The sequence below is a fragment of the Eurytemora carolleeae genome, unplaced genomic scaffold (assembly GCF_000591075.1).
Source record: "Eurytemora carolleeae unplaced genomic scaffold, Eaff_2.0 scaffold913, whole genome shotgun sequence".
Taxonomy (NCBI): domain Eukaryota; kingdom Metazoa; phylum Arthropoda; class Copepoda; order Calanoida; family Temoridae; genus Eurytemora; species Eurytemora carolleeae.
This window is the reverse complement of record NW_019396844.1, coordinates 2,722-30,238: the sequence shown is the minus strand read 5'-3', so window position 1 is coordinate 30,238 and position 27,517 is coordinate 2,722. Positions and strand designations below refer to the sequence as shown.

Genomic DNA, 27,517 nt, shown 5'->3' with positions numbered 1-27,517 from the left:
GAAACGATCGTTTTTAAAAACGATCGTTTTTTTAAAAAGTTCGTTTTTTAAAAACTGTCGTTTTTTAAACGATCGTTATAAAAAACGATCGTTTAAAAAAACGATCGTTTTCCAAAACGATCGTTTTTATAAAGTTCGTCGTTTTGTTAACGATCGTTAACGACTACCCTTCGTTAACGACTACCCTTTGTTAACGATCGTTAACGACTACCATTCGTTAACGATCGTAATTATCAATCATTACCTTATCCAATCACTAATCAAATCAGTCTTCTAGGGATGACCTTTCATTAACTAAACAATTATGATCAAAACTTAATATTTTTAATATCTTGTACTTTAATTTCTTGTGTGCCAAATTTCAAGCATATATAAAACAAATAAAGAATTAGGTTTTAAAGTTCATATTGACCATTTTGCGGGGCTCATGGCGGCTCTGCACTCTCAAAAGTAGAACAAATTTCTTCAATTCAATTCAATTCCGCTGAACATTTTATAACTGCTACGGCATGTAAGACGACATTTGATAAATCTAATTAAAGACGACATTTACGACTATTTTCAGGACGTCGTAAAAATGATAATTTTTTTTTCAAAAACGATCGTTATTTTTTAACGATCGTTTATTTAAAAACAATCGTATAAAAAACGGTCGCTTATCGTTTTTCTGAAAATGATCGTTTTCAAAAACGATTGATCTTCGTTTTCTAACAGTTCAAAACGAGTGGGTTGTTTTAAAAACGATCGTTTTTTTGAGAAAACGAAACGATCGTTTTTAAAAATGATCGTTTAACGAAGCAAAAAACGATCGTTAAATGATCGTTTTCAAAAACGATTACCAACCCTACCCATGAGTACCATGGGGCCTGGAGTTTAAGAAAGGCTAAAATAATTAACTCTTTTTTAAAAATAATTTTTTTAAATCGATTTTTCTTCTTCGAGTCTATCTATATATATTATAGATCATAACTCATGAACCCCTTGACCTATTTTCCTCAAATTTTAGTTGGGGAATTTGGGAGAACCACGGAAATATTCTATGTTGAGTTTTACAGGGAGAAATAGCGAAAATCGTAATTTTTAACAAAGCGATGTTAAAAGGCGGAACTAATTATGGTCCTGGGCAACGCTGGGTTCCCACGCTATGATCTTATATAAAGTAGTAATCGATATTTGTTTGGATTTCCGACCATAAGTCAATATCTCATGCTGTGTAGTTGAATAAAAATATTATTGAAATATGATTTTATTTCCAGTGACATTTTGTCCTAGAACTTCTGAAAATCGGGACTTTTTTACCAAAGTTTTGATTCCTAGGTTTTTTTCTGGAAACTTTTTTCCTGTGACTTTCTTACATATATTCAAAATATTCACCCAAAGAATAAAATTTCAGACTTTGAATTCATTTTTCATAAAGAGAAAAAATTTGCCTTTTATTATCATGAAATACATCGTAGAGTTTTAACCAGATTTCAACCACTAGTTCAATTGCTGCCGCTGATTTGTTTCTCCAACGTATATACCATTGAGTGATATGCTTTAACATAACACCGTGTCACATCAAGAATATAAAATCTTCATCTTTTATATATTTTAATTAAAAAAGGTGCGTGTAAAAAGTACGTTTATTTTTAGCAAATATTTAGAATTAAATATGGAAAACTGGATTGAAATTCAATATCAAAATTTGAATAGAAATTTAGTTTGTTTTCAAATTCTTCTGAGAATTACGTGATATTTTTTACAGCTTTTATTATAGTGCTTAAAGCCATTTTGTGAAGCTAAATGAAATTACATTCTATCTCCCAGACTCTATGCTAAAATTAGGGAAACTGAATTTAAGGTTTTAAAAACAGTTTTGAATAAATTCTAGGGATAAACGAGATGAGTTTGAATTACCCTGTAATTTGAAACTGCCATTACCGATTCACAATGAAACATAGCAAATTAAAATGAGAACCCAGACGATTATGTCAGTCACGTGACCATGGAAAGATGGCAATTTCTGATTCACAACAGTACTCTTGAAACCATTGACAGATTAATAATTGAAAGAAAAAATGTTTTCTTTTTAAACATTGATATCTAATTCATACTTAATCAGACAAAGCTTTTAAAGGTTCTATTGTGAATGGGACGTAATACCATCAAGGGTCAATTGAAATTGCGCCTCACGGGCAGCCGTAGTACATTTGAATTTCCGAGCCGGGTCACCTTTCCGGTCCCAGTTTGTACTGTACCTAGCTCTATGGACAGGACTAGCCGGTGCAACAAGGTTGACGCGGTCAGACTTTCTTCATATAGGTTGAATTTACTTTTACCAAAGGGGCAGAGGTGCGTGGCCTTCCCTTTATCAATTCAAAACACCAAGTGGGTTAATGATGATGATTGAATGCAATCTAATCCAATCATTATGTTTTTTGTTGTTACTGTAACTGCTTAATAACAAAAACAAAATATATAGTAAAAAAATTCTTAAAATTCCAAACATTTTCTGATTAAAAATTAAATGTCAACCTTGACTGAATGTTTCAGCAGGAACGGACTGAAATATATAAGATTGTTTTAGGGGTTGGCAAAAGTTGACCGACATCTTAAATGATATTTTAAATTTTAAATATTTTTGGTTCCACCTTATAGATATATTTAGTTATAAGATTTGACCTAAGCCATAAATATAGAAAAAAAGAGGAGGGAGTTATATGGTTTTATAATTGAAAAGGATTAATGGCCTAGAATTTAAAAAGAAATGAACAAAACCAAAAAGGAAAAAATGAGAAGTCATAATCAGACATTAAAAAATAATTTTATTCATCGGTTACAAAGTATGGGTCAAAGTCCAGTTATATCTATACTCTGAAGAAAAAGATAAAAAATACAAAATTCATAATCAGAACACACAAAATGTAGAAGAAAGGGTACATGATACAGGATGCAGGGTACTGGATACAGAACATAGGATACAGGATACAGGATATATATGATACAGAATACAGGATAAAGGATATAACTGGACACAAGACTGCAGGACACATGATACAGGATACAGGATACAGGATACTGGGTACAGGAAACAGAACATAAGATAAAAGATACAGGATATATATGATACAGAATACAGGATACAGGATACTGGACACAAGAATGCAGGACACAGGATACTACAGGATATATATGATACAGAATACAGGATACAGGATACAGGATACTGGACGCAAGAATGCAGGACATAGGATACAGGATGCAGGATACAGGATGCAGAATACAGGATACAGGATACAGGATACAGGATACAGGATACAGGATACAGGATACTGGACACAGGATACGGAATGCAGGATACAGGATACAGGATACAGGATACAGGATACAGGATACAGGATACAGGATACAGGATACTGGACACAGGATACAGAATACAGGATACAGGATGCATACTACAGCCTTACAGGAAAGGGGTCTGGAGAGTATGGATGCAAGATAAGACAAATTACGAACATTATCCTCTAAATGAGAGTTGTTACACCTTAGATTAAACTTAAACTCTTGGATGAACCTGATAATTAGGCGGGATGTTTAAACAAATGGGAAGGTGGGGGGGGGATGTATATACAAGAGGGAAGAGGAAAAAGTTTTTGAAAATTTGCAATTATAGGTCTTTTTTATATTCTAAGATATTGGCTGAAGTGACCGGCGGCGGTGGCTGTAACATTTTTAAGCATGAAGGAAAAAGTTGAAAATTCTGAAAAAAAAAAAATTGAAATTTTTAGATTTTGTCACCCCTCAGGTACCCACGGGTTTTGTAAACAAATATCAGCCAATTTGGTACAGCCGTTTGGCATGCTATAGAAAGCGAAGAGCTTTTTTATAAAGATAAGGACATTTTAGTGCATAGGTCAATATGCAAAAGGTTTAAAATTTATGTTTTTCACCCCCCCCCCCCACCTTGGGGGAAATTTACATCTTGAAAATGAATAAAAGTTGTGAAATGAATGGCAATGTCGATTAAATATGTTTTAGAAAATAAAATTACACTAATTGATTCTAATGTAATATCAAACATTTCAAGTTTGACACTAATTTACCATTTGTAAAAACATTATATAAATTTTACCACGAATGCCCAAAGTTCAAATTGCAAAGAATATGTCATTGTTTAGTTTTTATGCACACATACGACATATGACATGTTAAATTGCAAAACTTATGGGTATTCAAATCAATCTTTTGAAAGTCAAATATGTGTAGACTCAGACTGCCATGAAAAGTTGCATCGATTTCTAGGACCGGGTTAACGATCAAGTATTACAACGCATTGGCCTTTGATTTTACCTCAGTAGTTCACGACACTTTTTTGTAGTCCTAGACTTGTCATGTCAGAACTTAGGTTAATTTGCTGAATACACATTGATTTTTATTTGAGAACTTGCAAATTATGCCCTGCACCCCACTCCTGTATGCCGAATCCATTAGAGCCTGATCCAATCAGGGTTCAGTAATGTGTTTGTTGTCTATCTATCTTATTATCCAATTAGAGATATGAATCCTTATATCGGCGATATCAGTAAATGAAAATATTTACTTCTACTGAAACTATAGTGACCCCCCTCTTCCCCCCTTCCCTCCCCCCCTTCGAAAAATTAGCCTGGTTCATCTCAAACTCCATAGATTATAAACAGGACATTGATTTATTGCAAGAATATTGGTATATTTATATTGGTATAAAAAACCCTAATTTTAAAACGAACTGAGACCTTGCCTCCAACTCTTGATTTTTAAGAGATAATAAACAAAACAGAACAAATGTTAAGAGAAAGTCAATTATTCCACTTTATCCAGGTAACCACAGTCATATTCAGTAAGAACCAGAAAAATGAGGAATAGAAAGACGACCTACTTGATTAACCTTATGTCTTGTTGTCACTAAGCAAAAATTTTAATAGTTTATTGTGTATACAAGAATTAAGTTAAATTGGTCTGTTAACACTGCACAATTACTGTGCCTCGTTCATGTAACTATTTAAGGTCAATAACTGAGTCTAAAAGTCGTCTTCCTATTACAGAGTTTATGTCTAAAATGTTTTGTTAAAAGTGTTTGATTCTCTATTTGGATATATACTAGTTTACCAACCCTTGACTACGGTCATTTATCTTGTCTCTAGAAAGGATGAACAAGTTTTACGGCTCATATATTTTCTATTTAAAACTGGATTGTTTCAGGGGTGTCAGTGGTATCAGGGGTACCTGGAGACTCCGTGGTATTAGTGGGACCTGGAGAAACTGTGGTTTCAGGGGTACCCGGAGAATCTCTTGGTTTAGATGAACCCTATGAGAAACTGGAAAGAATAGAACGTGATATAGATTATCAAGTATGTTTTTTCTAAACTTTATTAACCAAACATTGAAACGTTGATATTCTTATTTTTTAATGCTTTTAGGACTTTGAAATTACAAATGTTACTGTAGGCTTTATATTTGTAATTTAGTTTGATCTTTTTAGATATTTTTTAGGTCGGGATATTTAATTTTTATGCATACACAAAAGACATTTTTTATGCTGTTATTTTCAATCTAATTTTTATTTTTTTGTTTTCTATAAAAAAATAATTATAAAACAAAAGGTCATGTAAAAAATTGTTAGCAAAGATTTTAACATGCAAAAATTTGGATTTTAGGATTTTAGACAACAAAAGTGAAAATTAACTTTTTAAGATTTATTTTTTGCAAAAATTAAGCAATAAACCATAAAACGTTGAAATCTACAAATACCGGATTTGGAACGGAAAATAAATTTGCTTGACAATGTTAAAAAAGCATTCAGGCTTAGTTTAAAAGTTCAACTTTGTTACTAAAATGAGTGGCATCTTCCAGCAAGATATTCAGGACAGGTCTTAGTTTTGTTAAAAATTAGAATGATTCATGTAAATTTTTGTAATTGAACATTGCTTTGTTAATATTTTTCTAATATTCTCTTTAATAACCATAATGTAGTCTGTGTATTTTGAAACTCCTAATTAAATCAAAACTTTTTTGTCGGAAAAAAAAACTTTGTAATCTCTCATTTTTTGCTAGGAAAAAGTTGCTTTCAATCTTTTAAGTGTCTCAATACTAATCAAATTTCTTAGTTTACTGTAACTGGTAAAACCTTTGTTACTTTTTTCTTTGTTTAAAAAGCCCCCCAACTCCATCAAACGTTTATAAAGAACTGCTTTTGTCGAACAATTTAATCAATGAAATCGTTTCCTATTTGTGCTTTGTTTTCGAGTTCATATAATATGTCTATACATTTGTATTGTTTTTGACAAATTATTACCTTCATTAATATTTGTATATTTAAATCCAAATAGGCTTTGTTTGTTTTTGTTTTTGTATTCATCAACATTCTGCTTGTCATGCTAAATGATTTTTTATGGGAGGAGGGGGTCTGGACATCACCCTTTTTTATTTGTGGTGGGGGGGGGGGGGGGGGTCTAGATCTCCCCCACCCCCACACAATGAGTATTTAGTTGTTCGTGCTATAGAATTAAACTATAAATAAACGAATGGTTGCTAGAATAAATATGAATATGAATAAATAATAAATAAATAATGAATAGATAAAAATATGAATCGATGTGGTCTAAAATTAACCATTTATATAGTTCTTTATTCTCAACGATACCCTTTAGCTTCTTATCGGATTAAAAACGAGTAGACTAGAAATCGTCGTTTTTGACAAAGATTCTTCTAATTTTTTTAAACTTCGATCGAAAAAAAATTATTTTAAAAAAAGGGATACCTTCATAATGTTTGTTAAATAAAAGGTATAAAGAGCAGTGATTTGTGACTAGACTGTGCTACACAGCTTGAATATTCGCGGAAAGTAAGGTCTTTCCTAAAAATAAAAATTTATTATGATTTTTTGGATTTAAAGTTTTTATGGAAGAAAATCTTAAAAGTGACATTCAAAAACTCAATTAGTTCAGTTTAGTTTAACCCTATAAAGGCTGGGGGGTGTGAATCTATGTATAGCCTGGGGGAGGAGCGTTTGGCGCCCCCCCCCCTAGAAAAAGGCCCTAGAGAATAGGTATAGGGTTGAAATGAATGTGCATAGCCCAATTTTTCATGACCAGCTCATAGAAAAAAAATTAGACCGATAACTTTAAAAGTTTGGGTGCTAGGGAGGGTGAAAAAAATGCCTAAAAACGGGTTAAAAAATGAAAATCTATAAAGGCTGGGGGGTGTGAATCTATGTATAGTGAGGGGTCTGAGTTTATGTATAGCCTGACTAAAAGGCCTTAAAGAATTATATAGGTATAGGGTTGAAATACATGTTCATAGCCCAATTTTTCATGACCAGCTCATAGAAAAAAAATTAGACCGATAACTTTAAAAGTTTGGGTGCTAGGGAGGGTGAAAAAAATGCCTAAAAACGGGTTAAAAAATGAAAAAAATATGTTTTTTTGTTTAAACAAATATTGAAGTGTGACACATGTTTCTACGTGCATTTTTCAGGGGCTTTTCATAAATATAGTGTTTAGATCTGTAGCTTTAGACACAAAAAAGTTATTTGTGCTATTTTAGATTTTTTCACAGACCTGACTTTTTTCCGCCCGGTGCCCTACCCTATATATAAAAAAACATATTTTTTTAGTTAACAAAAACTCCTCTAAATTACTATTTATTAATAGTCACAAAATATCACGATGATAGTGTCAAAATGAGAGTGCTAGGACAAAAAACTACAGGGGCACCCCTCAGCCTGTTTACTGTGCTAAAATAAGAGTTCAACTGAAATTGTAACTGGATCACATATTTCTATGAAAGTGAAATTTAAAAAAAAAGATTTGGACAATACGTCGACAAAAAAAGGTGTATGTTGACTATTATTGGCAATGGTCTTAATACGTCATTTTTTATACAAATTTTGTGTATAAAAAAAGAGTTCTGTTTTTAAAGACTCATATTTAGATATGGAACTCTTTTCCTTAAAATGCAATAAGAGCATATTTGATTGCTCAAGGTTTTCCAATCTTTAGTTGTTTTATTCTGTTTAATAAGAGCATATCTTATTGCTCAAGGTTTCCCAATCTGTGGTTATTTTATTCTGTTTAATAAGAGCATATTTGATTGCTCAAGGTTTTCCAATCTTTAGTTGTTTTATTCTGTTTAATAAGAGCATATTTGATTGCTCAAGGTTTTCCAATCTTTAGTTGTTTTATTCTGTTTAATAAGAGCATATCTTATTGCTCAAGGTTTCCCAATCTGTGGTTATTTTATTCTGTTTAATAAGAGCATATTTGATTGCTCAAGGTTTTCCAATCTTTAGTTGTTTTATTCTGTTTAATAAGAGCATATTTTATTGCTCAAGGTTTTCCAATCTTTAGTTGTTTTATTCTGTTTAATAAGAGCATATTTTATTGCTCAAGGTTTCCCAATCTTTACTTGTTTTATTCAGTTTTTATGCTAACCACAAATAGTCATTTTATTTGGCTGATTATGAGCTATAAATGCCGACCACTATTTTATAACCACGAGTTTGGGAAGAAAATCGTCATCATTGAATTACTATTGGAGACCCCCCAGGGATCTATCGTTGGAGACCCCCCGATGTTCATTGGGGACCCCTACATCGGGGGTCTCTAACAAAAATATGTGGGTACACAATGAAAATCGGGGATCTGCAATGAAAATCTGGGGGTCTCCAGTAGAAATCTGGGGGTCTCCAACGAGAGTCTAGGGTTTACCAACAAAAATATAGGGGTCTCCAAGGAAATTATGGGGTCTCCAATGAAAATCCGGGGGTCTCCACTTAGAATCTGGGGGTCTTCAATATTACTCCAATGATGATGATTTCTTCCCCAGAGAAATTTTTATAAATTTTTATATTTACATACACACTAAACACTGTTATAAGAGGGTTCTTTTATAACGTAATTTCAAAAAACCCTCCAAATAACAGAGAGACAGGTCCTATTCACAACGGAACCCTTTGAACAAACAGGACTGAATAAAATATTTTTATTTTATAGCTACCAATTTTTTCATTTTAATTGTATCTTCTCTTTTGACTTGCGGATTTCTTACTGCGAAAACAATGAAGAAAGGGATGAGAATTGAACGCTTGTAATCTAGAAAACCTGCAAGATCTTCCAGACTATTAAGATCAGATTAATATTTAAAGAATGTGAATGTACCTTTAAAATAGCTTAAAATAGTATCCTAGTAGACATTTAGTCTGTTCAGAACGGCTCCCTGGAGTCTGTCAGGGAACGTGCATTGAACCCTCGGGCTCAGTAACATTTCGTCTAGTACATTTTCGTCTAATAACATTTGGTCTAGTAACATTTGTTCTAAGTAACATTTGGTCTAAGTAACATTTGGTCTAAGTAACATTTGGTCTAAGTAATATTTGGTCTAAGTAACATTTGGTCTGAGTAACATTTGGTCTAAGTAACTTTAAGTAAGTAAATTGGTCTAAAACTGCAGAATTGGTTTAAGTAACTTTAAGAAAGGAGTAAGTAACATTTTGTCCAATTAACTTATGGTATAAGTATTTTTAGTGAAGAATTTGGTCTAAAACTAAACTGCCTAAATGAGATGGTTCCGTGAAGTAGTGCGTCTACAGAAAGATGTAACAATCTTCTGTAGAATGTGAACCTTGTCCCATAAAAAATGGTTGTCAAAAGTACTTCATCACTCCCATATTCATTCATACGCTAATATTGGTCTATGGCAAACAACAACAACAACAAAGAATCATGTAAATTTTCTTATTAACTACCTATGTAAAACTAAAAAACATTTTATTCATTACTTAGACCAAATGTTACTTAGACCAAAAGTTACTAAGACCAAATGTTACTTAGACCAAATGTTACTTAGACCAAATGTTACTTAGACCAAAGGTTACTAGACAAAAAAGAACTAGACGAAAATGAACTAGACAAAAGTGAACTTAGACGAAAGTGTACTAGACGAAATGTTACTGAACAGTTTATCTGTAGGTGGCGACATTAAGGACAATCCTTCCATGGTATTTATTTCGTCTCAAATATACGTTCTATTATCATAAGCATTATAAACTACTTGAATTATGAATGTTGATATATTTACGATAGTTGCATGTACTTATATCTAATATATATGAATTATAGGGAATCCTTAATGATAATATGTTGTTCAGAACTTTTAAATGCTTTTTCCAAAATAAGTTAATGTATACCCATGGGATCAACAATATTATATATATATATATAGTTTCTCTTTAATATTAATTATGAAATGATAGCTTTTGAACAGTTTAAATGGGTCCTTATCATTTGTAAAAAATATATACCCTTAAATCTAGCAGGTTGATATACCTGTGTATATGTTTTCTAGCTTTATTCCAAACATTGTCTTAAATTTTCAATTGAAAAGCATGAAGGCTTACAGGTTATTATTGACAATCTTTTTTATACACCCTTAAATTAGATTTTCTTTTTTATTACATTAACATCGACAAACATAGCAACCATGCATAATGCATACCATGCATGAAACTATCTTCCACTTTTTATTTACATAGGTTCAATTTGTTTTTAACTTAAGCACTCCTCCAAGGAAATATTTATACATAAATAAGATTTTATAGGTCTTTAGAACAATGAAATTCTAGGCCCAAAGGGGCTGTCTTTTTAAGTCGTAAAAAGCTGAGAGGGAGGAGAAGAGGTGAGGGAGGGGTAGAAAGAATGGGTAGAGAGGGGGGGAAGATGAGGTGGGGAGGGGTAGAAAGAATGTAAAGATGGAGGGGAGAGGGGGAGGGGTAGGTACTTCTATCACAGTAAATGTCTCCCTATTGAACAGTTATCTTCTAGCAAAGTTTATAAAAACCTTGTTTTCTTCCAAAACTCTTGTTCGGATTCTACATTAATAACAAAAGTAAAACTTTTCACTTTTTTTTATTAAACTTGACAAAGAGGTTCTAGTAGTTTTACCCCTATCTACATGTGTTTGTCTACATAAAAGGGAGATAAAAATTCACGATTTAATTCCAAACCCTTATATTTGTCTTTTCTGCTAAAAAGTTGAATTGTTTTTAGCCAAAAAGAAAAGGAAAGAAAAAAAAAATGAAAAAATTACTTGAAGTTCAGAAAAACCGATTTTTCTAAAAATAGAATCTTAATTGTTTACAATGTTAAGTTACCCTCAATTTAAAAGAAGTTCATACCCGTGTACTTTATGTGATCAATAATATAAGATAGTTTTTTTTGCTTAAAAGTGTTTGATTTTGACAATTTCCTTAACTGTTTTGTAGCATAAATCCACTAGCAAGGATATCTTGTTTAAGGCTTAAGAGTGCTGTTGTGAATCGAACCATGCCACACTGCACTATTCCTTTTTTTAGTTGATTGACTCTGAATCACCGCCGTACTTTGTGAACTCGAGCCGAACAGTGGTCTACACAACCCTGAGTTCTACAGTAACCCTGGTGTGTCGAGTTCGAAACCTGGGAGATAGATCGGTAAGTCATTTATTAGAATCCGTGAGCCGCAGTTTAGCCCATCCTAGCCGCAGCACCCAGCTCATTAGCTCATCCAAGCCGCAGCACTCATCTTATTAGCTCATTCTAGCCGTAGCACTCATCTCAATAGCTCATCCTACCCGCAGCACTCAGCTCATTAGCTCATCCTAGCCGCAGCATTCGGGCTCATTAGCTCATCCTAGCCGCAGCACTCAGCTCATTAGATAATCCTAGCCGTAGCACTCATTTCACTAGCTCATCCTAGCTAATCAGCTCAGTAGCTCATCCTAGTCGCAGTACTCAGCTCAATAGCTCATCCTAGCCGCAGCACTCAGCTCAATATCTCATCCTAGTCGCAGCACTCAGCTCAATAGCTCATCCTAGCCGCAGCACTCAGCTCAATAGCTCATCCTAGCCGCAGCACTCAGTTCAACAGCGCATCCTAGTCGAAGCACTCAGCTCATTAGCTCATCCTAGTCGCAGTACTCTGCTAAATTCATTATATTACTCTAGCACTCAGTTCATTATATTATCATAGCCTTAGCACTCAGCTCATTAGCTCATCCCAGCCGCAGCACTCATCTTATTAGCTTATCCTAGTCGCAATACTCAGCTTATTAGCTCATCCTAGTCGCAGTAATCAGCTTTATAGCTCATCCTAGCCGCAGCACTCAGCTCAATAGCTCATCCTAGTCGCAGCACTCAGCTCTATAGCTCAACCTAGCCGCAGCACACAGCTCAATACTCATCCTAGTCGCAGTACTCAGCTCAATAGCTCATCCTAGCCACAGCACTCAGCTCATTATCTCATCCTAGTCGCAGTACTCAGCTCAATAGCTCATCGTAGCCACAGCACTGGGCTCATTAGCTAATCCTAGCCGCAGCACCCAGCTAATTATATTATCCTAGTTGTAGCACTCAGCTCATTAGCTCATCCAAGCCACAGCACTCAGCGCTTTCACTTATTCTAGCCGCAGCACTCAGCTCATTAGCTTATCCTAGCTGCAGCACTCAGTTCATTAACTTTTCCTAGCCGCAGCAATTAGCTCATTAGCTCATCTAGCCATAGCACTCATTTTTGTCGTAACACATGCTCCATGACTCATCCTAGCTGAAGTTATCGGCTTATCGACTCATCCTTAGCCGCAGCACTCTGCTCCATGACCGGCCTATACGCAGCACTCTGCTTTACGGCTTATCATAGCCGCAGTGGTTAGCTCCGTATAGCTCATTGAAAAATATTTAAGATTTGTTCTAATTTGCCATGGCCGTTCGAGTTTTTTGCAATAAAAAAGTCTTATAAGGAATTGAGCCAATATGCAACAAACTCTGATTTTCTTCTCCCTATATCTTTGCAACACAATGTCGGCGACCTTAGATATTTCTAGTTTTAAATTCTAAAATTAAAGATCAAATAATTTAAGTTTGAATTAACAAAGGTTTACTCAATCCGGTTACAAACATCTAGTGATGTGAAAATATGAGACAGTGTGTCAATTCCATAATTTATTTTCATAACTTCCCTAGCTTTTATGAGTTTAAACGTTTGATGATCCAGCAATGTTGCAATAAAACTATTAAAAGGTTAAAATATTTAAGAATATTATTGTTAACTTGTGAGAGAGGAGATCTTTTCTAAGAAAAATCTTATAAATAACAAATAAAAGCCAGTATAAGCATATCTGTAGAGAATACGTTGTTTAATGTAATTACCGCTATTAACAGATATAATTTCTGTGTATTTTCCAGAGCTAATTCTATTCTAATCCCCTTTCCCCCTTCTTTAATCTCATTCGACTAATCCCTCTCCCTTCTTCAATCCCATTGGAATAATCCTTAACTTTCTTCAAGCAATTTAATCCTATCAACACTATCCCTTATATTAATCTTTGTCGTAAGAAAAACAAGAGCTAGTTTTTATTCGAGGATTTGTGGGTATTTTGTATGTACAGTAAATGTACAGTTTAGTATCATGTACCATGTACGTTAGGTATTTCCATCTATATTTATGTTTCTATAAACCCTATTTAGCCTGACGTCTGGTTTACTGGCTGGCTGCTGGGGGGGGGGGGGAAAATTTACCCCCCCCCCCCCCTATTTTCTTATCTATACATTTGATTCGTTTTTAGAAAGCCCTACTTCAATAATCTGCAAAACAAATGGCAAATTTGTAAAAGTTCAAATATTTATTGCGAAATCTAGTTATAAAGCAAAAAATCTGCAAAAATATTGCGCAAATTGCAGCAAATTACAAATTTGTGAAAATCCCTTGACCAGTGCATTCAAATGAAAATTCAAGAAAAAATGAAAATGTGCAAATTCCCTTTACAGGCGTCTGTGCAAAAATCTGTGAAAAATTTCGCCCCTGTGATCATTCTTTTGGCGTACCGTCCCGGTTTGACTTAAATTTTATTGTACAGCTTGCTCTTGCTGGTTCAAAGTCAGTCCGGCTCTTGAATTAAACCGGAAGATTCAGTAAAGTTCAGAGAGAATTTTAATTATTTTATTCACACTGTATTGATCTTGCTGTCACTCATTAACCATCAAATAAGGTGTGATAGAACTTTATCTATATATAAAAGCTCTCTGCTCATTAATATATAAATAGTTTTATCTATAGCTGGCCACACGGCTGGACCAAATATATCTATAGCTGGCCACACGGCTGGACCAAATATATCTATAGCTGGCCACACGGCTGGACCAAATATATCTATAGCTGGCCACACGGGGCTGGACCAAATTGGCTGAAACTTTTTGAGGTAACACATGATGGATACCCTGGGGCAAAGACTAAAATTATTCGATTTTTTTCTAAAATATTTTTTTTAAATTCATTTTTTTAAAATTTTAAAGTTATATCTGTGGTACCCCACTAAAGGTTTAGAGCTAGGTGTGTTTATTTTGAAAAAGCGTCAATGAAACCTGAAAAATATCTTCAACATTTTGTTATGATTCTAAAGTTAAGAAAAGCTTCCAGAAATCTAAGCAAAAAGCGCCCTGTAAACTAAGAATAACAGATGGTTAAAAAATTCTAGGGAATTGAGTCTTTTCCACAAACTCAAATATTCTAATCCCTATATCTTTGCAACCCAGAGTCGTAGACCTTGGATATTTTAAACTATGAATTCTGTAATGTTAAATAATCTAAGTTTGAAATTTCAAAGGTTTACACCATCAAGTTACAAACATATATGGATTAGAAAATTTAAGATTGTGGCAAAGACTCAATTCCTTTGTATCGCGTTAAATATCAATGAAAAGCATAGATGACTAACCATGAAAGAAGAAAATGTTTAAATTATGGAGATTTATTCAAATTTCATCATTGATGTTATAGTTTAACCACTCAGACGGTTCTATAATAAAGGGAAAGATAAAAGTTTTTAAAATGTAAATTACACCCCTGGGATTCTGCCATCACTAATTCTTCTAAGTTCAAGTTTCACTTGTAAACATTTTTTATTCTAAGTCAAAGGAATTGAGTTTTTGCCACAAATTAAAATCTTCTGATTCCAATATCTTTGCAATCTTATAGAGCAAACCTTTGATATTTCAAACTTAGTTTATTTGATCTATAAGTGTTAATAGTTTGAAATATCTAAGGTCTACGACATTAGGTTACAAAGATATAGAGATAAGAAAATCAGAGTTTGGGGCAAAAACTCAACTTCTTTAAGAAAATATCTTCTTTAACACCAAAATTTAATAGTAAGGTTACCACAACCTTTTTTATAGCAAGCGGTTGTATCAAGGTAGTTCTTATAATTTATTTAATTATGAAATATTGATTTTGGATATTAGAGAATTATTGGATTTTTAAGCCAATAATTCAAATCTTGTTTCCAAGATCAATACAGTGATTATGTTTTAGTAAAAACTTTTTTTAAAAGGAACTGATTGCTGGTCTTGAAAACTCTAATTTGTTGTTCCATCTTTCCAACCTGTGTCCGAATTTAATGAATTTGGGCCGCGTCTCAAATCCCCCAAAAACCGGTTTCAATTGAGCGCCGGCTTAAATCTTGAAAAATGTAATACAATTTTAAATGGATCCATTCATATCTGAGCCGCGGCTCAAATTCTTTAAATTTGGCCTCAGATGGGGTTGAAATTTGATACTTTGAATTTTTCATAATGGTCGAATATTCGCCAATTTATCATTTAGAAAGATTTTGGAATTAGAAAATTCGATTTTTAGGAGTGTAAGCAAGCAGTTTCTTTTTATTTTAGAACTAAAATCCTGACCACTTTTAAAATTTTCCCTGGAAGAAAAAATATTTAAAAATGAACCAAATTTTGAGTGTTAAGAGGCGCTGCACAGCTGTGCACTATACTTGTACAAAAGGGGATGTCCCCATAACCCCACCCCCCCTCTGCCATGAAATGATTGAAACAAATATCTTTTTGCTAAATTGGTAAAGTTTTGGTTAATAACAGCTGGAAACCTCCATGAAGGAAGCTCAAAACAGACAAACTAGATTAAAACTTTTTACATTCAAATAAAGAATATTCAGAATATTCCAGCCCCCCCCCCCCCCCCCCCCCCCTGAAAGGAAAGAAGAGTGCTATAAGGAGAATGTTGGGGGGTGGGGGGATTTTATTGCCAAGTTATAAATTAACTGAACCCGTTAACTTCAGTGACTAACTGAAGATTTCAGTAAGTTCTACAAAAATACAAAATTAAACTTTCGACTTTGATTTATTTGAAATGTAACCCTTAAAGCTTTAGATTTTGAAGACGAAATTTATAAAATCATTAATTTGTTTGTTTAAAGCAAATAGTTTTACCGCAGTAGCTAGAAAATACTTATCACTTTTTGCTGGATATATTTGTATTCTATATTCAGGACTCCTGGATATATTTGCATTCTATATTCAGGTTTCCTGGTTATATTTGTATTCTATATTCAGGACTCCTGGATATATTTGTATTTATATTTAGGATTCCTGGATATACTTGTATTCTATATTCAGGTTTCCTGGATATATTTGTATTCTTTATTCAGGTTTCCCGGATATATTGTATTCTATATTCAGGTGTCCTGGATCCGAAAAACTGATCTCCATATTTTAACTGTTGGACTAACCTCATACACAAACAACCAGAAATTCTTCCCGATCCATCCAGAGGGATCAGACGAGTGGAATCTTCGGATATCAAACCCTGGTATCAAGGTATATATAAAGTACTGTAATGATATCAAACCCTGGATCAAGGTATATATAAAGCACTGTAATGATATCAAACCCTAATATCAAGGTATATATAAAGTACTGTAATGATATCAAACCCTGGTATCAAGGTATATATAAAGCACTGTAATGATATCAAACCCTAATATCAAGGTATATATAAAGTACTGTAAGGATATCAAACCCTAGTATCAAGGTATATATAAAGTACTGTAAGGATATCAAACCCTGGTATCAAGGTGTATATACAGTACTGTAATGATATCAAACCCTGGTATCAAGGTATATATAAAGCACTGTAATGATATCAAACCCTGGTATCAAGTTATATATAAAGTACTGTAATGATATCAAACCCTAATATCAAGATATGCAAAAAGTACTGTAATGATATCAAACCCTTGTATCAAGGTATACATAAAGTACTGTAAGGATATCAAACCCTAGTATCAAGGTATATATAAAGTACTGTAAGGATATCAAACCCTAGTATCAAGGTATATATAAAGCACTGTAATGATATCAAACCCTGGCATCAATTGTTTATATAAAGTACTGTAATGATATAAAACCCTGGTATCAAGGCTGAGCCTAAACATGGATATTTTGTAGGATAGTGGAACCTATGAATAGAATGTCAGATCAATACTGAACCTAAACATGGATATTTTGTAGGATAGTGGAATGTGCCTGAGGACTCAGGCAGTTAGTATTAAAGCCCGGTTTTAGGCCTAAAGGGAGGGCTTTGGATATGTAAGAAAAGTCAGAAAATTTCAACAGCCTCAGACCAATACTTTTTGAGTTATGTAAAAAAAGCTACAGGGGGGGGTCAAATTGACCCCCCCCCCAGCGGGAATAGGGTTAAACGAGCATCTAGATGTTCGTTAACGAGTATTTTTAGGGTTCGTTCGTTTTAAGCTTACTTTGATAATTTGTAGCAAGTAGTAACAGGAACCCTATAAATGGTTCGTTCGTTAGTAGGAGTCTTTTGATGATTCGTTACTTAGCAGGAGTCCTTTGATTCGTTTTTTAGTGGGAGTCTTTAATTAGTCGTTACTTAGCAGGAGTCCTTAGGCTCGTATGTTGGTGGAGCAGGAGTCCTTTGGTTCGTTTGTTAGTGGGAGTCTTTTAATAATTCGTTACTCAGCAGGAGTCCTACAGGTTCGTATGATAGTGGGGCAGGAGTCCTTTGGTTCGTTTGTTAGTGGGAGTCTTTTAATAATTCGTTACTCAGCAGGACTCCTATGATTCGTTTGTTAGTGGGAGCGGCGATATTTTAACAGATCATATTTTTTTATGTCAACGGCAAACCATGAAATAATAAAATTAAAAAAATAATCCCAATTAATTTACCATCTTGAGATTTGTAGAACTTTAATGAAAAAATGAATGAAAAAAAAAATCCTATCATGAGAGGCTTTTTATTGAACCCGGATTATTTAAGAAATCATTTAAGTAATGTTTAATCAATAAACATTTAAATATTAAATTAAATGTATTTTTTACACAAAATAAAAATTACCATGTATTTAAGCACGCATAATTTTTAATGATTCTGTTACAGATATTAATTTATAATTCATATATTTCATATTTTTGCCTTTTATAAAATATTCTCCTAAAAATTTTAGCAACATCTTATTTGAAAATTCTTTTGTGAAGGAAAATATTTATGCAAAGAAATAGAAATCACAAACAGATTTTACAGTTTAAACAAATATCAAAAAAGGAAAAAAGGAAAATAAAGCTTAGAATATTTACAAAAATATTGCAAGTTTTAATGGCACTAAAAAGTGCCATTTTTTTGTACTGTTACTAAAATTCATCAAGATAATTTTTAATTTGTATCTTCTATTTGAAAGTTTCTGTTGCAAACCTAAGAATCTAATTCACAATGACAGATCGTGAAAGAGCAGAAAATTTCGTTTAAAAAGATCTATTGTGCCTTTTGTCGGCTTTTATATTTAGATATTATTTTCTATTTTGTTTTTCATTCAAGTAAGTACATAAACAATATGGATTAAACCAGACATGTACATGTCAAACTACACCAGAACCACCAGTACATGTACGCTGGTCTCATGTAAGTACATAAACAATGTGATTTAAACCTGACATGTACATGTCTAACAATACCAGAACCACCAGTTCATGTACGCTGGTCTCAAGTAAGTACATGAACAATATGATTTAAACCTGAATTGTACATGTCTAACTACACCGGAACCACCAGTACATGTACACTGGTCTCAAGTAAGTACATAAACAATATGATTTAAACCTGACATGTACATGTCAAACTACACCAGAACCACCAGTACATGTACGCTGGTCTCAAGTAAGTAAATAAATAATATGATTTAAACCTGACATGTACATGTCTAACTACATGCACCGGAACCACCAGTTCATGTACGCTGGTCTCAATTAAGTACATAAACAATATAATTTAAACCTGACATGTACAAGTCTAACTACACCAGAACCACCAGTACATGTTCGCTGGTCTCAAGTAAGTACATAAATAATATGATTTAAACCTGACATGTACATGTCTAACTACATGCACCGGAACCACCAGTTCATGTACGCTGGTCTCAGTTAAGTACATAAACAACATGATTTAAACCTGACATGTACATGTCAAACTACACCAGAACCATTAGTACATGTACGCTGGTCTCAAGTAAGTACATAAATAATATGATTTAAACCTGACATGTACATGTCTAACTACACCAGAACCACCAGTACATATAAGTTGGTCTCAAGTAAGTACATAAATAATATGATTTAAACCTGACATGTACATGTCAAACTTCACCAGAACCACCAGTACATGCACGCTGGTCTCAAGTAAGTACATAAATAATATGATTTAAACCTGACATGTACATGGCAAACTACACCAGAACCACCAGTACATGTACGCTGGTCTCAAGTAAGTACATAAACAATATGATTTAAACCTGACATGTACATGTCTAACAACACCAGAACCACCAGTACATGTTCGCTGGTCTCAAGTAAGTACATAAATAATATGATTTAAACCTGACGGGTACATATCTATCTACACCGGTGGAACCATCAGTTCATGTACATAAACAATATGATTAAACCTCATATGTAAATTGTTCATGCCTAACTACATTATGCAGCATCACAGGAATGACTTTGCTACCTCGTAGCTTCTCTAATTTAAATTTTAATTATGAGAACAAAAATTTGGTTAATACAAGAAATTCAAAACATGTTTGTTCTTCTCATCAGCTCTTTAATGATAGCAGTTATGATCGAAACGTTTTTATCTCCATTAATCTCAAAAACAAATTATGGAAAAGGAGTTTGGTCTCACGCTTAGCTGGATCCCATGTTTGATGTCTAAATATGACAAACGATACATCAATGGAAAATACGCCTTTTTGAGAAAAGTTGATTAACTGATTAATTAGTCAACAAAATTGAGAGTAAAAACAATTATTCATAAATCGTTCTTCATTCTTATTTTCTTAAAAATGAGATCATTTCAACGAAGTAGTTCTAAATATTTGTATTTAAAGATTAAGAAAAATGCTAAATTTCTCGTAAAATGAGGAAATGAGGTAAATGCACTGTATGTTTATGAACAATCCCGTTTAGAAATAAAAATGGCGCTGACACATGAGAAAATGAAACGTTTGCGGATTTGCAACAGATTTATGGTCTATTTTATTCAAGATATACGTTTTTATTTCTCGCAAAATTTATTTAGCAAAGTGGTTTTTTTTTGTGTGAAAAATATTGGTCTCGCAAAAAGTATCGAAATAAAACTTTTTTTTTAAAGTTTTAAATTTTAGCATCTATCCAATGTTGTAATCTGTGTTTTTTCTTTTTTTGTCCGAGCGTAACTCAAAAACACCAGGATCGATTTTGATTGTGGATCTCAGGAGAGTCATGGAAATGTTCTTAGCTTGGTTTTGAGATTCTAAACTGAGTGGGTCAACTTTTAACGGGAAAAACGCTAAAATCGTAATTTACAACATGGGGCAGGTAAATGGTAGGATTAGCAATGAACTCCCGGGGTCACGCTGGGTTCCCAAGATTGTATTGAGTAAAGTAGTAAATTATTGTTTCTTATAACCTATCAGAATAAACAATATATAGTAGATTTATATGTTTTTGGTGTTTGTTTGATTGTATGTCAAAACTCTTGACCGATTTGCCTTCGAGTTCGAGTGGGGAACTCGGTAAAATAACGGGAATGTTATTAGCTTGGTTTAAAAGATCTAGGTGGAGGGGGTTGACTTTCACTTGGAAAGTTTATATTCCAGACAAATCTGGGTTCCTAAGATATAGTATTTGATAAAATATCAGAAAATGCATTATAATTCTTTTCTTTACTTTATTAGATATTTGTTTGGTATATACATATACTACTAATATTCCTCTGGTAAAATAATTAGCGTCATGAGTGATTACAAGTATCCTTCCGGTTAAGTAATCAGCGGAATGAGTGATTACAAGTATCCTTCCTGTTAAGTAATCAGCGGAATGAGTGATTACAAGTATCCTTCCGGTTAAGTAATTAGTGGAATGAGTGATTACAAGTATCCTTCCGGTTAAGTAATTAGCGTCATGAGTAATTACAAGTATCCTTGCGGTTAAGTAATTAGTGGAATGAGTGATTACAAGTATCCTTCCGGTTAAGTAATTGGTGGAATGTGTGATTACAAGTATCCTTCCGGTTAAGTAATTAGTGGAATGAGTGATTACAAGTATCCTTCCGGTTAAGTAATTAGTGGAATGAGTGGTTACAAGTATTCTTTGGTGGAGTAATAAAAGTCAAAGATTTTTAGTTGAATGGGTTGACTTTCTTAAGGTAAAGTTCAGTTGCCAGACGAAGCTGAGTTCCCAAGCTAGAGTCTATATATTTTATTTCCACCAACTGTCATTTTATACAAGGATGGACAGGATATTTTAGGATTTAGAATAGTTTTATGTCAATGGTGAAAACTTTAGATTTAGAATTTATTTACGTCGCAGATCCAAGAAAACTCTCAAGCAGAGAAAATGTACTTTACCAAAACAATGGAATATGTCTGATTGAAAAAATAAAAACATTTTTCGAGGCTTCTAAATTCTAAATGGAGTCTTTTTGCAATTAACTATTAAAGATAGTTTATGGAACGCAAATGAACTATTTTCTTTGAAATCACTCAAGAGCCATAACAGCTATTAAATGGAACGCTATGTAAGTTGTTTCTCTGTAGTTACCCATGACAGCTATTTATATGGAACTCTAAGGAACTAGTTTCTCTGTAATCACAAAAGAGCCATGACAGCTAGTAAATGGAACGCTATGTAAGTTGTTGCTCTGTAGTTACCCATGACAGCTATTTATATGGAACTCTAAGGAACTAGTTTCTCTGTAATCACCCAAGAGCCATGACAGCTAGTAAATGGAACGCTATGTACGTAGTTTCTATGTAGTTAATTACCCATGACAGCTATTTTAAATGGAACTCTAATGAACTAATTTCTCTGTAATCACCCAAGAGCCATGACATCCAGTAAATGGAACGCTATGGAACTAGTTTCTCTGTTGTTACCCATAACAGCTATTTTATATGGAACTCTAAGGAACTAGTTTCTCTGTAAGCAATCAATACAGCTGGTTTATAAAGAACGCGTAGGAACAATTTCTATTTCATCTATCGTGAAAAGTAGTTTGTTGAACGCTATAGAATTAGTTTTTCTGTGATCAATGATAAAAGTCTAGTTTATGGAACGTCAAGGAAGAAGTTTTTTTGATTCAAATATGAAATCTAGTTTTTGGAACACTTAACTATAAGAACTGGCACATTTTTGAAGATTTCTAATCATTATTTGTGAATTTTTAACTTTTAAATAATTTCCTTTAAATTTCAGGCCAATTTGTCTCAGGTTTATTGTTATGATTTATTTTTCTTGTTTGAACCAAAAATGCGTGAAATAAATTTTTATGTAACCAATATTATATGGCTCATAGACACAGTGAATTGCTAAAAACATGAAAACAAATCTTTGAATATTATCGAACTTCACATTAATTCTCTCTTAAAGAAACTTTACTCAAAGAAAGGAAAAGAAGGAGAAAATTGTTTTATTTTATTGTAATCTGTATTTCAGAGTATTTTCTTAACATATTTGTCTTCTATATTAGAAACCCAGCTTTGTCTGGAAATATATATAAGTCGACCAACTCAACTTAGAACGTTTCCGTTGTTCTAAAAAGCTCTCCATTCAAAATTTGAATTATATCGGTTAAGTGGTCGAAAAGTTTATTAGCCATTAAGAACCACACCCTCAAACCCTTTAACCCCCCCCCCTCCTTTTTAAGGTTGATTAAATTAATTTTAAATTGACAAAGAACTGAAACTTTATTATTGAAACTGTTTTATAAAGTTTTCCACTGATATCTTACTAGTAACAGGCAGTGTTCACAAAGAACCCAAGATTATCGGTTTCCAATTTCTTTTAATGCCTTTACCACAAGTTTTAAATCTTTACCACATGTTTAAAACCTTTACCTCATGTTTTAAAACCTTTAACACATATTTCAAACCTTTACCACAAGTTTTAAATCTTTACCACATGTTTAAAACCTTTACCTCATGTTTTAAAACCTTTAACACATATTTCAAACCTTTACCACAAGTTTTAAACCTTAATGTCAGATGGAGCTATGAATCTTGATTTCTCGTTTCTTCTCATATTTATCGCAATATCTGTCAAATTAAACATTCATTTTATTCAATACAATCATTGATATCTAGACATCAATACGATCATTGATATCTGAACTTAGATACTATCATTGATATAAAGATCATAGATATCTGAACTTTAATACTATCGTTGATATAAAGATCATTGATATCTGGACATCAATACGATCATTGATAGCTGAACTTTAATAAGATCATTGATATCTGGACAACAATAGGATCATTGATATATAGACATAAAATACGATCATTGATATCAACATAAATACGATCATTAATACCTGAACAATTCGATCGTTGATATGTAGATATCAATTTGATTATTTATTGCTAGACATCAATATGATCATTGATATCTTAATATCAATGCAATTATTGATACCACCACCACTAAAATAATTAATCCTTGATATTTAGACATCTAAAAGATCATTGTCCCACTGCCAGTGTTCACAAAGAACCCAAGATTATTGGTTTCCAATTTCTTTTAATGCCTTTACCACAAGTTTTAAATCTTTACCACATGTTTTAAACCTTTACCACATAGTTCAAACCTTTACCACATGTTTAAAACCTTTACCTCATGTTTTAAAACCTTTAACACATATTTCAAACCTTTACCACATGTTTAAACCTTAATGTCAGATGGAGCTATGCATCTTGATTTCTCGTTTCTTCTCATATTTATCTCAATATTTAAATGTTTTAAATCTTTGCCACATGTTTAAAACCTTTAACACATGATTTAAACCTTTACCTCATGTTTTAAACCTTTACCACATATTTTAAATCTTTACCACATGTTTTAAACCTTTACCACTTGTTTAAAACCTTTATTACATGATTTAATCCTTTACCTCATGTTTTAAACCTTTACCACAAGTTTTAAATCTTTACCACAAGTTTTAAACCTTTACCTCATGTTTTAAACCTTTACCCCATGTTTTAAACCTTTCACACATGTTTAAAACCTTTACCACATGCTTTAAACCTTTACCGCATGTTTTAAATCTTTACCACATGTTTTAAACCTTTACCTCATGTTTTAAACCTTTACCACATGTTTTAAACCTTTACTACTTGTTCTAATCCTTTACCTTATGTTTTAAACCTTTCCCTCAGGTTTTCATCTTTGCCACATTTTTTAAACCTTTCATATTTTAAACCATTACCACAGGTTTTAAACCTTTTCACATGATTTAAACTTCTACCACATATTTCAAACCTTTACCACATGTGTTCACCATGTTTTAAAACTAATATAGTATAGGTCACACGATATGTAAATAGAAGCGGTTCTTCACTTTACAAGAGTATTAATTAAATTAAAAACTAAGTTAGAAGAATGTTATATCTATCTATCTATCTATCTATCTATCTATCTATCTATCTATCTATCTATCTATCTATCTATCTATCTATCTATCTATCGGTCCTGTTAAATCTTCACGTTATTTTTTATCCTTAAATTCTGATATCTTTATAGTGCTTCTATTAACACTTATTTTCCTCTTTTCTTCCTCCCTTTACACAGTTGATTTATAAACTAAGTAAGTGACCTCCGATTCACCCTTTGAACTTTTATCTGATCAATCATGTTAAAGATTTTGTTGTTTTTTTTAGCTTAAAATTCTCCCATATTGTTTCTGTTACAAGACTTCTATATTTAGCTTCTATATATAAATTTAGCTTGTCTGGGTGGGTGTTTGGGTGTTTGTCTGTTTGTTTGTATCCAATAAACGTCACAACGGCTAAACCGATCAGGCCCAAATTTTGTGTGGGACCTCACTAAGCCCCAAGGAAGGTTTATGAATGATTAAAATTTCAAATATTTGTCTCCATCAAAATTCGATTTTCCTTAAATTTTTGAAAATTTTGAAAATCCCCGAAATTTTTTGTCAAAATCCGCGAACCTTTTTGTTTGTTTTGTTTTACGATGTACAGAAAGAAATTATATGTTCACAATTAAAATATAACATGGGTGCGAAGCGCCCCAAAAGGCTAGTATCTTAAATTACGTCAGAATGAAAACATATTTTTTGAAAAAATTTGTGGTATCAGACCAATTAGTTTTAATTGATAATCAAATATTTTTTATAAAAAGAAAACCTTTGACATTAATTGCGTTAATTCGCGATAAAATGTCTCAATCAAATATTGGGAGTGTAGTATTTCGAAAATGTTAAGGAGCCTGAATTTCTTAACATTTCTCAATTAATTATTTCGTTTTCAAAATCTTTGAATAAAATGTTTCATCGGAAAATGACATTATAAGTCACAATTTAGAGTGTATACAAAAAAAGAGACATTTACCAAATGAAAAACTGCAATTTCGTTATGCTGCAAGCCTATAACTAACTAACAGTTTTTCAGCCTTCTTCTTCATCATATGTAGAAGTATTTGGCAACATCTTGTTGATTGATTTTTGAGACAAATATATCTAGGTTTGCATAATGAATACAAATTTTTTATTTAAGAAACTTTTGTTTTAGAACGGGAATGGCCTCCATCTTTCTAGCAGGGGAGGAATTGCGATAATTACAGAGAAGCGTCGTCGAACCTCACATCTACTTATCTCAAGGTATAAACTTTTCTATAGGATTTCATATCTAATTATCTCAAGGTATAAACTTTACTATAGGACTTTATATCTACTTATCTCAAGGTATACTTTACTATAGGACTTCATATCTACTTATCTCAAGGTATACTTTACTATAGGACTTCATATCTACTGATCTCAAGGTATATACTTTAATATAGGACTTCACATCTACTTATCTCAAGGTATATACTTCACTATAGGACTTCACATCTACTTATCTCAAGGTATGTACTTTATTATAGGACTTCACATCTACTTATCTCAAGGTATATACTTTATTATAGGACTTCACATCTACTTATCTCAAGGTATACTTTACTATAGGACTTCATATCTACTTATACTCAAAGTATACTTTACTCCCACCAATGGCATGCAGTGCAGTACACTGGTCAAGTATACATACGGAGACACGTGACAAAAAAACTGCACTGCCATTAGTTGCAGTGCTGGTCACGTGATATGGACGAATTCTATAAAAGTGAAAAGTTATTGAATTCAAATAATAATAGGAGCAAACCTGAATTTTTCAGACTCCTTTGGGATATCATAGTTTTCAGATTGATTGTGTATTTACTGAATATGATCTGTTTAAAACTAAGAATCTTATACCAAATATTACCTATAAAATTTTGGTATAATTTTGACACAGTTTTATGTTAATTACTCGAGACAGGAACAGCAGATATAGAACTCATATAGGTCTCGATTACTCCTGAAAAGCTTAGGTTTCAGCCTATACCAGCATTTTTCCTTTTGGAAAGAAAAACAGTGATAACTCAATCAATTTTTACACCAAGGTTTATATGGTACCATTGTGAATCGGTGTTGTAACTCTAGCTTCAAATGAAGTACGTCATACTCATACAGTGTCGTTATATTGGAATCTTAATAATATATAAATTTATAATTTATTATTTAGAATGCATTTAGCTGTGCATACATATTAATTAGAATAAAATGCACCTCAACATAAAAGAAATTTTCAACAGAGTTATAATTAACTCGTTATTTAGTACATTAATGACAATTTACAAAAATAAATGTTTTAATTAAATCTTTTAGATCTTTTACGCTCCAGGGAATTTTTTTTGGTAGAAATTTTGCGGATTTCCACGAAACAAGACGGTTAAGAAAACGAACTCTCTTTTGAAACCTTTGTAAATTGAACGTTCCGAAAATACGACCCCAGGATTGAAAATGATTTTGTTTCCAGGCTTCGAGAACGGGATAGTGGAAACTACAGCTGTTCACCAAGCAATGCTGAAACCGATTCTATTCTTGTTCATGTTCTTGAAGGTTTAGGTAGGAAACTAAACTATTCTTGTTCATGTTCTTGAAGGTTTAGGTAGGAAACTAAACTATTCTTGTTCATGTTCTTGAAGGTTTAGGTAGGAAACTAAACTATTCTTGTTCATGTTCTTGAAGGTTTAGGTAGGAAACTAAACTATTCTTGTTCATGTTCTTGAAGGTTTAGGTAGGAA

General features: G+C 32.8%; 1 protein-coding gene across 1 annotated transcript in view; it reads left to right on the top strand.

The window, feature by feature from the left end:
- The window catches only part of LOC111709332 (uncharacterized), a 31,739-nt gene extending 4,228 nt beyond the window's left edge, over positions 1 to 27,511 (top strand). Inside the window, 8 exon segments of the mRNA XM_023482973.1 lie at positions 5,221 to 5,369; positions 11,369 to 11,485; positions 16,523 to 16,660; positions 17,291 to 17,308; positions 17,311 to 17,349; positions 19,551 to 19,619; positions 25,921 to 26,009; positions 27,250 to 27,511. Of these exon segments, the coding sequence (XP_023338741.1) occupies positions 5,221 to 5,369; positions 11,369 to 11,485; positions 16,523 to 16,660; positions 17,291 to 17,308; positions 17,311 to 17,349; positions 19,551 to 19,619; positions 25,921 to 26,009; positions 27,250 to 27,373 (743 nt within the window). The 3' untranslated portion in view covers positions 27,374 to 27,511.
- The last annotated feature ends 6 nt before the right edge of the window (positions 27,512 to 27,517 follow it).